At 43.6% G+C, this 15,007-nt stretch overlaps 1 protein-coding gene across 5 annotated transcripts in view; it reads left to right on the top strand.

Moving 5' to 3' along the window:
• The window catches only part of FAM131B (family with sequence similarity 131 member B), a 143,249-nt gene that overhangs the window by 32,841 nt on the left and 95,401 nt on the right, over positions 1-15,007 (top strand). For all 5 annotated transcript variants that reach the window (XR_013262802.1, XR_013262801.1, XM_077455102.1 and 2 more), the window contains exon 2: positions 12,605-12,711. Coding sequence is in view for 3 of the 5 variants with exons in the window: in XM_077455102.1 (XP_077311228.1) it covers positions 12,605-12,711 (107 nt within the window). In the remaining 2 variants the exon portion in view is untranslated. The remainder of the gene's footprint in view (positions 1-12,604; positions 12,712-15,007) is intronic.

Raw genomic sequence — 15,007 nt, 5'->3', positions numbered from 1 at the left:
CTGTCCTGCTGCAATAGTAGAATTGATTTGGGCAGTCAGTAGCTCAATAAAACTGTGGCTTAACTGTTTCTACTGCCCTCTGGCCACCTGTGGGAAAGAGCCCTCAGGGGTAGTGATCCGTGCTCAGATCACTCTTCAAAGACCATTTGACAGGCCGTGAGGAGGTGTTTTATGGTATTCTCAGTGCAGTAGTGCGTTGTACCCGCATGCCTTGCCCTTGGTTGCAGGTTGGTTGGGGGGCACCCCAACTGCCCATTGCATTTAGTGGGTAGTACTGTCTGCTGCATGCAACAGCAGAGATGTTTTTTTTTCTGCACTGCAGTGAAAAGCATTGCGGCCGTGGCATAAAGTATGTACTTAGGTTTAGTAGTACATATAAATACTAACCCCTCCGCTGCCTTTAAAAGGGAGAGGGGGCGGTAAAATATAGGATTTTTATTACAGCTTACCTGTAAAATCCTTTTATTGAAGTACATCATGGGACACAGAGCCTTAAGTAATTACTTAATGGGTTATAGGCTACCTTCAGGAGATGGACACTGGTATACCCAATCAAGGAAGTTCACTCCCTATATAACCCCTCCTCCTTCCAGGAGCACATCAGTTTTTGTAGCAAAGAAATATACTTCAATCCCAAAAGAGGTGAAGGATCTCTGTGTCCTATGATGTACTCCAAGAAAATAATTTTACAGGTAAGCTGTAATAAAAATCCTATTTTCTTTATCGTACATCATGGGACACAGAGCCTTAAGTATTTACTTAATAGGACGTCCCATAGCAATGCTACTTGAGGGGAGGGAGAAACAACCCTCAGGGTACCCACAGACTTGAGGACTTAGCCTGTAGCACACTGCACTCAAAGGCGATATCCTCATACCTCATTACATCCACCTGATAAAAACATTTTGTGACTGTATGTACTGGAGACCAAGTTATGGCCTTACAGATCTGAGCCATGGAGGGCTGGTGACGCACTGCCCAAGAAGCACTAAGCACTGTGGTAGAGTGCGCCTTAACTTGAAAAGGGGGAATCTTACCCCTTAATTTATAAGCCTGAATTATAACTTGCCGAATCCACTTAGCAACAGTGGATTTCGGCGTTGCCTGTCCTTTCTTAGGACCCTCTGGCAGAATAAATATGACATCAGTCTTTTGAATCTGAGCAGTTGCCTTTCAATAGATTTTCACTGCTCTCACCACATCAAGACAATGTAGTGACTTTCCTTCCCTGGAACATTGTTTTTTTTTTTAAAAAAAACAATGGCAGGACAATATCTTGGTTCAGGTGAAAACCTGAAAATACTTTTTGGCAAAAAGCCTAGACGTGGGCGCAACACCACTCTGTTCTCATGAATAATCGAATATGGCTCTTTTCAAGAAAGAGCAGCCAATTCTGAAACCCTCCTTGCTGAGGATATAGCAACCAAAAAATACCACCTTCGTTGTCAAAAGGACTAAGGGAATATGCTGTATCAGTTCAAATGGCTGTTTTTGTAACACTGTCAAAACAAAATTCAAGTCCCAAGGGCTTAAAAGTGATTTAACTGGCGGATTAATCCACATCGCCCCTTGCATAAAAACCCTCAACTAAAGAATGTGTAGCAAGTGGTCTTTGAAATAAAATCGATAAGGCTGAGGCTTGTCCCTTAATAGTTCCTTAGGGCCAATTTAATCTCTACAACTATTTGTAGAAAGACAAGAATTCTGCCTATGATACATGGGCATAGCATCAGAGGTCTCAGGGGTTGCAATTGTGACCCCTAGCTCCAGGGGGCCCACAGCTCTGTTTCCTGCTGTCGTATTACATTTGATTTCCTCCACAAAATCCCAGAGCTGGAGTCCAGCTCCAATCCGCCTTATGTCCCCCAGTACCCCAGCCAAGTTCTATAATCCAGTCATCAAGTAATCAGCTTCCAGTTGTTTGCCCTCTCCCCAGTCCACACCCTTCCTTTGCTCTCATTGACTGGAGACATGTCATTACTAGGATGGAGGGAGGGGAGAGGTAATGTCATTACTAGGATGGGGGTGGAGGCAAGGTCATGTCATTACTAGGATGGGGGAAGGTGAGGCCATGCCATTAATAGGTTGGGGGCGGGGGACAAGGTCATGTCATTACTAGTATGGGGGGGGCGAAGTCATGTCATTACTAGGATAGGCGAAAGGGGGCAAGGTCATGTGATTACTAGGATGGCTTCTACAAAATATTTTTAATTATCTTCTCAATATATACATAAATCTCTGAAATAACTCTTTAAGCACTTGGAGTATCTTGTCACCTAATTGGAGTATCTTGGCGCGCAGCGGAAGGTAGTAGTGGGGGGGCCCAGTACAACTTTTACATCGGGGCCCACAAGTTTCAAGCTATGCCTCTGCTATGATATATTACTGATGGTGTCAACCCTTGGCTTCACACCATGGAACATAAGCTCCCCAGAATCTATAATATATAGTTCTGGAAGCTGGTTTCCTTCCTTTAATCAAAGTAAAGATAACTGACCCGGAAAGCCCATATATCCTCAGAATGTGGGTTTCAATAGCCAGGCCATTAAATTTAGCATTCGTAAAGTAGGATAAAATATCAGTCCCTGTGAGAGCAGGGCCTCCACTGCCATCTTTACGATTTCTGCATACCATGACCTTCTGGGCCATGCTGGTGCTGCCAGAATTACCGGTTTTCTTTCCAGCTTGATCCTGCAAAGAAGTTGAGGCAGCAATTGAATAGGGGGAAATGCATATATCAGTGAGAACTGATCCCATGGCATCATCAACGCATCTGTTCTGCATGCGAATGGATCCTTTGTTTTGGACACAAAGTTAACTAACTTCATGTTGAACTGGACACTAGAAGATCTATGTTCGGAGTCCCCCATCTTGGACAAACAGTCGGAACATATGTCAGGGTGAAGAAACCATTCCCCTGGGAATAATCTGCTGCCAATTTAAGTAGTCTGCGTGCCAATCTTCTATTCCCGGAATGAAGGCATGGAATATTTCTTTCTGCCCAAGTTAGAATATGGTTCACCTCTCTGTGTGTTGAGAGATTCTTGTGGCCCCCTTTGGTGATTGATATAGGCCACAGCCGTGGCATTGATGGATTGGATCCTGCCAGGACAATCCCTTAACCTGGAAGTCCAGGCTTTCAGAGCCAGACGCACTGCCCAAATCTCTAGGATGTTGATGGGCAAGGCTCTATTGGTTCTTGAACACTGTCCTTCGACAGTTGTCTTTTCAATCATTTAGGACTTTCCAGATAAGTGGTCTGAAGGATTTACCTTCTAGCAGATTCTTAAGTAACCACCAATTGAGGCCTTGGGGACACTCTTGGGGACAACCGCATTGGCAAGTCCAAAGCTTGGATTGCTTTGTTCCAAGCAAAAAAATACTGTTTTCAACAGTTCGAATGGAACTTGGCATAGGGAACTGCCTTGAATGAAGCCACCATCCTTTCTAACAACCTCATGCAAAGGTGAATGGAGGAATCTCCTTTTGACCTGACCATCCGCATCTATGATCAGACCCAAATACTCCACCTTTTTTAGCGGTTTTAAGGGAGACGTCACTAAGTTGAGAATGCAACCCAGGCTTTTCCAGGTAACCTGGTTGTAATGTGTACACCTTACTCCAAACACCAATTGGTCTATTAGCAATAGATCATCTAGGTATGCCAAGATTGTTTAAGCCCTGTGCCCTTGACCTGGCTAAAGGTGGGGCTAGCACCTTTGTGAACACTCGGGATGCTGTAGCTAGCCCGAAGGGCAAGGCTATAAACTGAAATGCTGCTGTTCTACTTCGAACCGCAGAAATCTTTGGTGAGCGGGAATATATGGACATGCAGATATGTATCCCTGATGCCGATAGGCGCCAGAAGTTTTCCTCCTTGTAGGATAGAAACTACTGACCTGATCGACTCCATAAAAAGGAGTGGATCTTCAGGAACTGATTTCGATTCTTTTAGATCTAGAATGGATCTGTTGAATTTCTGCATGGATTTGTACATGTACAGGAAACACATGAAAAAGGCAGTGAAGGTTTTAAGGAACCTAAGAAAAAACAGAACTATCAGCTGACTCTACTAGATGTAGCTTGAAAGAGGCACAAATCATCTCTGTAAGAGATTTGTACCAGCAATTTCTCAGATTGCTAGGCTGAAAAAAGGTTCAAATCTAGTTGTCTTCTCCGCAGAGGAGTAATCGATTTGCCTTTCTTTCCTGATCACCTGAGGGTAACTCCTCATCCTCTACTCACTGTTCCCTTGATAAGGGATCTATGGTGGGGGAGGGGGATCTAACACGCTTCCTATCCTTGGATAGTGGATGTGGTTAAAGTCGCTAATTATTCTTCTAGTCCCTGCAGGGCAGAGGAAAAACGCATCTTCAATCATGTATACAGGGCTGAATGTTTTTCTCCTCTAGCGTCTGGCGGTGGAGGACGTCGCCACTACCTAGAGGAGGGGTGAGGAGTCTGTTTTAAATAAAAGGACGTTTATACCTTTCTTTTTGGGCAAAAGAGTACCTTTCCTGGATGTATTTAACCAAATTCTCCCCAAATAGTCACTCCCCGTGAAAGCAGAACTAGTCAGAAGCTTTTTTGCAAGATGCTTAGGCTGACCAACCTTTTAACTTCAGGGTACTACGCATGTGTTTTAGCACAATCGCAAGGCGGGACGCTTGGTGGATAGAGTCCAATTATGGAGTCTATGGCAAAACATAGCGCCCTTGGTAGTTCGGCTACTCATGGGCCTGTTGTGCAGGGACCTTCCTAAGGGCCTCCTGAACTGGTCCTTTTAGGGACTGACAGGTGCCTATTGCAGCGATTGCAGGCTGAGAATGGTACCTGCCAGGAAAAAATAGGATTTTAACAAAAAAAAAAAACTTATTATCTTAAGCAATTGTGCATTGTCTACTGGACAAGTTATGCTGGAAATCACAGCACCTATTGCTGAAACTTTCCATCTTTTGTGAATTTCTCCTACATAGAACTGAGAAACTCTTTGGAGGGAAAAAAATGCTTATTTGGATGATCCCATTCAGCATAAATAGGCTTTTTTAGTAATGCATGAAAAAAGCTGTAAAGGTTTTAAGGAACCCAAGGAAGGGACCAGACTTTCAGCTGACTCTGTTAGGGGTAGCATGAAAGTGGAATGAACCATCTCCTTAAGTTTGTACCATCAATCTCTCAGATTGTGAGGTTGCATATGGTTCATCAATTGTTGTTTCCTCCGTAGAGGAAAAATTTGCTTATTTTTCTATGTGATCGCCTGAGGGTAATACCTCATCCTGTGCCCACTGTTCCCTTGGTAAAGGGTTTAAGGGGGGTGAAGGGGGATCAGGCACACTTCCTATCCCTTTGGATGGAGTGTGCAATTAACCACTTTCAGACCGGACCATTTTGCTGGCTTAAGACCAGACCACTTTTTGCGAATTCGGCACTGCGTCGCTTTAACTGACAATGGCGCGGTCGCGCCACGTGGCTTCCAAACAAAATTGACGCCCTTTTTTCCCACAAATAGAGCTTTCTATTGGTGGTATTTGATCACCCCTGCGGCTTTTATTTTTTGCGCTATAAACAAAAATAGAGCGACAATTTTGAACAAAACGCATTATTTTTTACTTTTTGTTATAATAAATATCCCCCAAAAATATATAAAAAAAAATGTTTTCCCTCAGTTTAAGCTGATACGTATTCTTCCACATATTTTTGGTAAAAAAAATCGCAGTAAGCAAAAGTTATAGTGTTTACAAAATAGGGAATAGTTTTATAGCATTTTTATGAATAATTTTTTTTTTACTAGTAATGGCGGCGGTCAGCAATTTTTATTGTGACTGCAACATTATGGCGGACACATCGGACATTTTTGACACATTTTTGGGACTATTGTCATTTATACAGCAATCAGTGCTATACAAATGCAGTGATTCCTGTGTAAATGACACTGGCAATGAAGGGGTTAACCAGGGGGTGGCAGTGTAGGGGTTAAGTGTTCCTAGGGGCGTGTTACTAACTGTGGGGGGCTGGGCTTTGTGTTAGTAAACACTGATCTCTGCTCCAATCACATGGAGCAGAGATCAGCGTCACTTGTTGCTAGGCAGAATGAGGAGATGCTGTTTACAGTGGCATCTCCCCGTTCAGCCGCCCCGTGAGACAATCGCGGGTATCCCCGCGGCAATTGAGTTTGTGGTACCCGCGACCGTACTCACGGGGGTCCCGACTGGCACGCAAGCGAGCCTCCGGCAGCTAGCACGCGATCGCAGGGCGGCATATAAAAATGGACGAACCTGTACGCAAATATGCCTGCCCGTGCCATTCTGCCGACGTACATCGGCGTGCGCCGGTCGGGAAGTGGTTAAAGCCGCTAATTTTCCTTCTAAGCCCTACAGGGCAGAGGATATTGCAGGTTCAGTCACATATACAGGGGCTGAAGTGTGAGAAGCAGTTGCACCACCAATCGGTTCCAAAGACTCACCCTGGCTTGCCATATCTGTATCTCCGGCGAGGATGAGTGTAGAGGCATGGCTGGAGTTCCAAGCGCCTGGGGGTTGAAATTTTGGTGCCTTAGTAGTAACCTTGGAAGCCATAGTGCTAAGCATGGAATTCTATTCTGTTCTATTTGCTGAGCAATAGTAGGAAAAACAATGGCAGCAGATTAATCTGATGCTAAACAATAATGCCTTTTCATATACTGAAAATGCCTGTGTACAACCCTCACATGCCCCAGCGCTCCTGTATCCAATTGCAGCCTTGCTTTCAGCTGCTCTGGTAGACATTTTTTAGTTCTCAGAGCACAGCTTTTAGCCCCTAAGGTGTAAACCTGATTGTCTATGCTTTCCAAGGATGCTCGCAGCGCTGGCCGCTTAAGCCACACCCCTTCCTCAATCCTCCCTCCTCGTTCTTTCAAGTAAAAACCTTAGCCTCGTGCATGTGCGTGCGCAGATGGCTTCAGTCTGAGACCAGGAGAAGAGGCTGCAGCCGCCATGCTGTTGAATAATCGGCTTGTGTTTGATAACACTTTAACAGGCAAATAAATGTATTTTAGCCAGAAGCCACCTCGCACCCCTCGGGAGGGGGGGGGGGGGGTGAGGTGGGTGAGGTGTCAGCCTCTAGTGCTTTGCTGTTACAAATGCATGTACATGTACCTCCAGCCACTCAGTTTCCCCAATTGGGGGGAGAGAAGAACCCCCTCCAGCTGCTAGGACACACGCTGTAAATTTTAGCACAGATTAATAGGATATATGCATTTTTACTCCCTCTAGATGAGTTTTAAAGCATTACAATATTGCATATTGAAAGAAAAGTCATAGGTGGACTTTGCAGTTCCTATGCTTTTCTCTTACCCTTTCCTCGTTGCAGGATACTGCTAAAAACAGACATATCCAAATATTACCCATCACAGTGGGCAGCGTAGTTAAACCTTCAAAGACCAGGTCCCTTTTAATAGGGGTTCCATTCCTTTGGACCTGTATAGAACCCCTCAGGAGCAACATTAGGTAATGTAGCAAGACCAAAAAGAGTCCTGGTTCCTCAAAGAGAAGTGTTACAGGCAAAACCTTGTTCTTCTATGCAAGGCCTGGGTACCATCATGTGGCCTCAGTGGTGTGGATAGATCCAGTTGTGGAGGTTTTTTAAAGCGGAGGTCCACCCTAAAGTGGACCTTCCATTCATTGGAACCTTTCAGGGGGGATGGGGGTGCAGGTACCTGTACAGTAGAGGTATCTGCACCCACTTCCGGCGTAGATTCTGCAGAAGGTACGCCCCTTTCCGCAGAATCTACGCCCCTTTCCGAAGGTCCCCCACTGCTTGCTGGGAAACACACGGATCCCAGAGACAGCGGGGACCATCTTTATTGCGCAGCGCGACTCGCGCAGTAGGGAACCGGGAAATTAGGCCGAAAGGCTCCACTTCCTGATTCCCATACCCAAGATGGCGGCGGCAGCACCCGAGAGACAATCGATCGAGAGATCGGCTTCGGGTGCCGTCATCGCGGGCGCGCTAGGCGGGTAAGTGTCATTATTTTAAAAGTCAGCAGCTGCAGTATTTGTAACTGCTGGCTTTAAAAAAAAAAAAACTGCGGACTCCCGCTTTAAATCTAGCATGGATCCCTCTTGGAGCTCCTCAGAGCACATCTTCACTCGTGACCAACACCTTAGACACTGGCGAAAAAATTGATGTGCTAGAGGAAGGAGGAGGGGTTATATTCGGGGTGAACTTCCTTGATTGGGTATACCAGTGTCAACACCTGAAGGTGGCCCATAACCCATTAAGTAATTACTTAAGGCTCTGTGTCCCATGATGTACGATAAAGAAACATGCTCAGCCACATGTATTAACAAGGCCTTAGAGAATACAGTTTTGTCACAGCCCTGCCCATAGCCTGTGGAAAAGGAGTGAAAAGTCAGCACATGTGCATGCTGCAGATTTGAATTGGCTCCTGGTGAACCCCCCCCCCCCCCCATAACCTCATAATTTACAGTGCTAAAAAAAAAACAGACATGAAAGATCAACTTCTGTACAACCAGCCTGCTGATTCATGGGTTGCAATTAGGCCAGTCCCTGCTGAACTTTTGATCTATGTATGGCTGGTTTAAAGAGGAAGTAAACTCTCCCACTCTGATGCTTCTTTTCATTTAGTCCATTATAATAAGTCATTATCAGACTATAGCCACTGTAATCCAGCCCAAATCACATATTACTTACTGTTTACAGAAACTTTAAAAATCTTATTTCCAGGGGTTAGGCAGCACCATCTTAAGTATTGTTTTCTGAGTCCACAGTGGAGTGTATTTCCGCCCTTACATTGAGCACTTCCTGTACTGTTAACCAAGCCTCCTTCTCAATCCAACATTTCTATTGCAACCCTGCTTCCCTGTTCATAGCTTATTTGTTTATTTCATAGTATTTACTTGTGCCGATGTCTAATGTTTGCCTTTGTCAGACTTATCAGCTTCAGCTGATAAGGCTGCAGTAATGGCTGCAGTTTTGACTGTATGTGAGGTCACATGGTATGTAGGAGGAAGCTCTGAGTGATTAGCAGAGTTCAGTGTTGTGCTGTAGGAAGTCCTGATAACAGATAGATAAGTACACATAGAGAGCGTGCCTTAAATCAGGGGAGATCTGGGCATGCTCAGTGACTTCATTCTACAGAACAACAAGGATTACAACAATACTAAGCAAGTAAGGAGATATCTACAAGCAGTGTTCATTAGGGTTTTTTATGCTGATTTACATGGGACAAAGTTGTGGGGGAGGGTTTACAACCACTTTAAGGATGTATAGTATCATGGTGGCAGTCCGAGGCCATGCCTCAACACCCTGATGAAGGGGAAGAGAAGCTCATGAAACGTGTCGTGTGCAATAAAGATGGATTGGACTCACATTATATTGTTGGCGCGCTCACCCTTTCTACTTTCTGTAGATTACTCCCGATTTTGGAGGAGCTGCCTCAGAACTCTGGATGTAAAGTTTTATCCCTCTTGTTTTGGTTCAAGAGCGCTACTAAGACATCTATCATTAAACTGTTCGCTGTCAGTGATGTCCTTGATGCGATGTTATTATTAAAGGGTCAGTCCTCTCGAATCTGATATTTGGTTTTTGGAAGATGCTGTAGAGGTGAAGTGTATGTGAACAATGAGCTTCTCTTATTTGGTTCCTTTTGTTAATAACACCATTGAATGTGATTTGCTATATCTGTAGTGTCTGAAATTCCTGCATTCTCAGTGATAGTTACATTGTTCCCAGTTCGTGACGCTGTGATGCCAGGACATGACCTGGGACACAGCATCAGAAGGACTGAGGTCAAAGATGCCCGACAGCTCCAGCAAACCGGGACAGTTGGCATCATTTCATTTGGTTAGATCTCTGTGCTGAATTACACCTGTTATGTTCATTATGAGGGCTTCCCCCATCCCTACTATATTTCTTTATTCATTCTTTGTTCTAGAGAATGTAACAGGAGGAGCTGGAAAATTCAAAACTCTAATGTGCCCATTATGAGGGGTTCCCACCACCCCTATGCTGAGTTCCTGGGTCTGTACACCTGCTGTGTCCATTATGAAAGGTTCCCACCATTCCTGTGCTGAGTTCCCGGGTCTGTACACCTGCTGTGTCCATTATGAAAGGTTCCCACCATTCCTGTGCTGAGTTCCCGGGTCTGTACACCTGCTGTGTCCATTATGAAAGGTTCCCACCATTCCTGTGCTGAGTTCCCGGGTCTGTACACCTGCTGTGTCCATTATGAGGGGGGTCCCACCATTCCTGTGCTGAGTTCCCGGGTCTGTACACCTGCTGTGTCCATTATGAGGGGGTCCCACCATTCCTGTGCTGAGTTCCCGGGTCTGTACACATATTGTGACCAGTATGATGTGCTCCTACCATCCCTGTGCTGACTCTGAGTTCCCAGCACTGTACACCTGCTGTGTCCATTATGAGGGGTTCCCACCATCCCGGTGCTGAGCACATCATTGCTGTGGGTTAGTGACCATCCCTTTGATTGCCAAGGCCTCGTTAAAACATGCACCACTTCTTAACACAACTCTGAAAAACACTTTTCAGAGGCGACTGACAGCTCGAAGGGCACACTAACATGGTCATGTTAATTTACCATCTTGGTGATAAGGGGTGAAAATGTAGATTATATGCTTGTAATTGAGGATTTATAGTCTGCATTGGAGTGTGACAGAGTGACAACACAAATCCACAACTGGGAGACAGAACTGAACGTCGTCACCTTGTAACTGGGCGTGTCCCAACAAGGTCCTTCATAACAGGATCATCAGGGATTATTTTAACCAAAAGCATCAGATTTAAAACAATTGAAAATTACTTTTGGAATGACATGAATGGCATGCTGCAGAGAAGGACCCCCGGGCCCCATTCACACCTGAGCAGTTTGTAGCTCGAAGCTCCAGAACACTGGAGGAGAAAAAAAATCAATCATTCTCTATGGAATTGGTTCACATCTCCACTCCAAGTCACCTGAATACAAACAAAGTGTTGGAGCTTCTTTTGTAGTTCAATTTGAACAGATGGTGCTCTTTTAAGCCTTTTTTTCGCACATTCTTGAGCTTTTATGCATGTTTTGATGTGCATTTTTGAGCAATTTTCTGCTCAAATGCAATAAATAACTAATAATAATATTAATAAATTATAATAAATAATCATAAATAATACATAAAATAGGTAAATAAATAAATTAACCCCATCCTAACCTTTAAATATATAAATAAATAATTAAATAATAATAAATAAATTAACCCCTAACTCTAACCCTTAACCCTGACCTCTAACTGTAACCTCCAACTTTAACTCTGAACCCCAACTCCTTCCCTCATCCCCGAACCCTAAAATCAAACCCCTAACTCTAACCCCTGGCCCTAACTTCTAACCTAACCTCAACCCCTAACTCTAACCCCTGACCCTAACCCTAACCTCAACCACTAACTCTAACTCTGAACCCTAACTCCAAACCCTAACCTCAACCCCTAAACCTAACTCAAACCCCTGACCCTAACTCTGAACCCTAACCTCAACCTCTAGCTCTAACGCTGAACCCTAACCTCAACCCCTAACTAACCCTTGACCCTACCCTCAACCCCTAACCCTAACTCCGAACCCTTAACTCAATCCAAACCCCTAACCTCAAGCCCTAACCCTAAGCTCCAACTCTAACCACTAACCCTAACTCCGAACCCTAACCCTACCCTCAACCCCCAACTCTAAACCTCAACCCCTAACTCTAACCCCTGACTCTAACTTCAAACACTAATCCCCTAACTCTAGCCCCTGACACTAACTTCCGAACCCAAACCTCAACCACTAACCCTAACCCCTGACACTAACTCCAAACTCTAACTCTAACCTCAACCCCTAACTCTAACCCCTGACTCTAACTTCAAACACTAATCCCCTAACTCTAGCCCCTGACACTAACTTCCGAACCCAAACCTCAACCACTAACCCTAACCCCTGACACTAACTCCAAACTCTAACTCTAACCTCAACCCCTAACTCTAACTCTAACCCCTGACCCTAACTCCAAATCCTAACCCTAACAAAAAATAATAATAATAGATAAGTATTAAAAATTACACATTTTTTCTATTTTCTGGCTAATACAAAATCACCAAAGCTTAAAAATGCTTTCAATACGCTGTACAAAAACTTTCAAAAATGCTCAAAAACATACATAACAATGCATGACAAAGCACCCAAAAATGTGAAGCTCATGTGTAAATGCAGCCTTACTCTCTGTGTGGACTCGGAGGTCTCTCTGCAGAGGTCTGAGACACCTCCTAGCTGAGTCAGACTGATCTGCAATCAGCAAAACTTATGCTTTTTGCTGCTTGGAGAGCTCAGGGGGCGTGTTGGAACTATGCAGAGAGACCACTGCTTTCCCGCAGACAGCAATTGCCCTTCTCAGCAGCGTGCTTACAGTGGACAGGCATTTCTACTAAGGCTGTGACTGCTTTTTAAAGAAAAGGAACAGTAAGACGTATTTAGGTGATGTAAATTGAAGGATTAGTTGGTCTTTAACTATGACACATTTAATAACGACAGCAAGCGATGGCATTGTAGTTTTACTTTAATACAGAACCCTTTACTCTCTCTGTAGGCAGCGATGGGGCGGCACTGGACTGGAAAGGGTTAAAGGACGCGGACCAAGGGACCATCGAGAACAGTTCGGTTCTGGGAAGCAGCACCCACAGACCATCTAATGAGGTACCGCTCTGTCTAGTACATCTCCAGCTGTGTCTTGAGTCCCTCAGAAGTTCTCTGGAGCCAGAGGGGTTAAATCCTCATCCTCCCCCGAGTCTGTATGTCTGTATGTCCCTTGTGCTGATGTCTGTGTGTGTGTCTCTCTCTCTCTCTCTCTCTCTCTCTGTTTATTCTTACAAATAATTGTTGTGTATTTCCATGAATCACGTTTAATGATTTATACCCTGGGATCTGTGACAGTGAGTCATATAGAAATCGCACACTAATTTCCTCCCCGCCGCACACCTGGCAGCCCAGCAGTCATCGCAATCTATCCCATGGCTCCGTCAGCACATTTTACAGCATTTTTACATTAAAATAATTTGCAACACAGAATTCCTTCACCGACAGATAGTTCTACATGATCTGCAGAATATAACCTTACACCGACTGCGACTTTTAGAAATATTACTGGAGAATTCTTCATTATAAACCAAACACAGAGTAGACTCCGACTCCGGGCAAGAATACACATGGCTTACAGGAAAACTCCAGAACAATCATCACTAGATAGATAGATAGATAGATAGATAGATAGATAGATAGATATAGAAAGATAGATAGATAGATAGATAGATAGATAGATAGATAGATAGATAGATAGATAGATAGATAGATAGATAGATAGATATAGAAAGATAGATAGATAGATAGATAGATAGATAGATAGATAGATAGATAGATAGATAGATAGATAGATAGATAGATATAGATAGATAGATAGATAGATAGATAGATAGATAGATAGATAGATAGATAAGTGAATAAATACATAGATAGAATGATGATCTATATCGTAACTGGTTGCCTTTGGGATCATACAGGATTTTCTTGCTGGTATCTATCTAGAGTAGACAGATAAATAGATACGGATAGATGAATGGATGGAAACATAGATAATTGATGATCTATATTCTATAGAATGTCTGGTTACTTTTGGGATCATGAAGGATTTTCCCCCCGTATCTATGTATAAAGATAGACACTGTATATAGATAGATACAAATAGATAGATAGATAGATAGATAGATAGATAGATAGATAGATAGATAGATAGATAGATAGATAGATGTCTCTATGGAGTATCTGGTTGCTTCTGGTTGCATGCAGGATTATCTTGCTGGTATATATCTAGACAGATAAATATAGATGAATGGATAGAAACATAGATAATTAATCTATGGAATATCCGGTTACCTTTGGGATCATGAAGGTTTATTTCCCAGTATCTAGCAATAATGATCTATCAAAATAATTTGCACCATCCATGCCATGTATTTAATGTAATAATGCATGACACAGTGATCACATGGCTTTGTTGATAAAGGGCTCAGGTCAGGATTAGTTAACCACAGGGTTACGACCTATCTCTGTTCCTCAATATCTACCATCTATCATGCTGTTTATTGGCAGAAGAACATATCCTGGATAACTGATAGGAGCTCAAATCTCAAGAGCAAGTTCAATCTCCTTGTGCCTTTAAAAGCCACCCAGTACACATGTATCCAAAGTATAGGTGTTTAAAGTATAACTAAAACTTTTTTTTTTTTTCAGTTTCGGACAGAGTGCAGATGGATTAAAACACCTGCCAGATTTTATTGTTCTTTGTTCCCATTTAAGGAGATTCAGCCTGGGACAGGAAGTGATGGTAAATCTCTCCAATGGGACACTGGGGAAAAAATCTGGCAGAAGTTATACCCCCCCCCCCCCCCCCCCCCGCTATATCCAAAATGAAAAAAAGTTTTGCCTATGTTTGAACGTTAAGCCAAATGCAGTCTGCAGTGACTATGAGTTTTTATGTATTTCTAACAAGCAGAAAGTTTCAAAACAAGCAGTCACTGACCTCTGTAGTTAGTTGTATTGTGAGATTATTATTTTTCAAAGATCCCAACAAAACTCTTAGACCCCTTTCACACGGAGCGCCCGTGCCGTTAGCGCTAAAGCACCGCTTGTTTTAGCGATGCTTTAGCGATGTTTGAGTGGCGCTTTTGCACCACTTTTCGTCCACTAGCGGGTGATTTTAACCCCCAAAAAAGGGTTAAAATGCCAGTTTTGCGGCGCTTTCAAATTCATTACAATGGGCAGAGCATTTTGGGAGCACTAAATACAGCACTCCCAACCCACCACAAAACATGCTGCTTGCAGGACTTTATGGAACATCCCACAAGCGCACCGCCTGTAATGAATGGGAGGCGATTTTCAGGCGCTTAGCAGAGGCTATTTCCAGCGCTAAAGCACCTGAAAACTGCCCCAGTGTGAA

The sequence above is a fragment of the Lithobates pipiens genome, unplaced genomic scaffold (genome assembly GCF_037356315.1).
Source record: "Lithobates pipiens isolate NorthernLeopardFrog02 unplaced genomic scaffold, aLitPip1_a1.2 Scaffold_25, whole genome shotgun sequence".
NCBI classification, from domain to species: Eukaryota; Metazoa; Chordata; class Amphibia; order Anura; family Ranidae; genus Lithobates; species Lithobates pipiens.
This window is presented reverse-complemented; position numbering and strand designations above follow the sequence as displayed.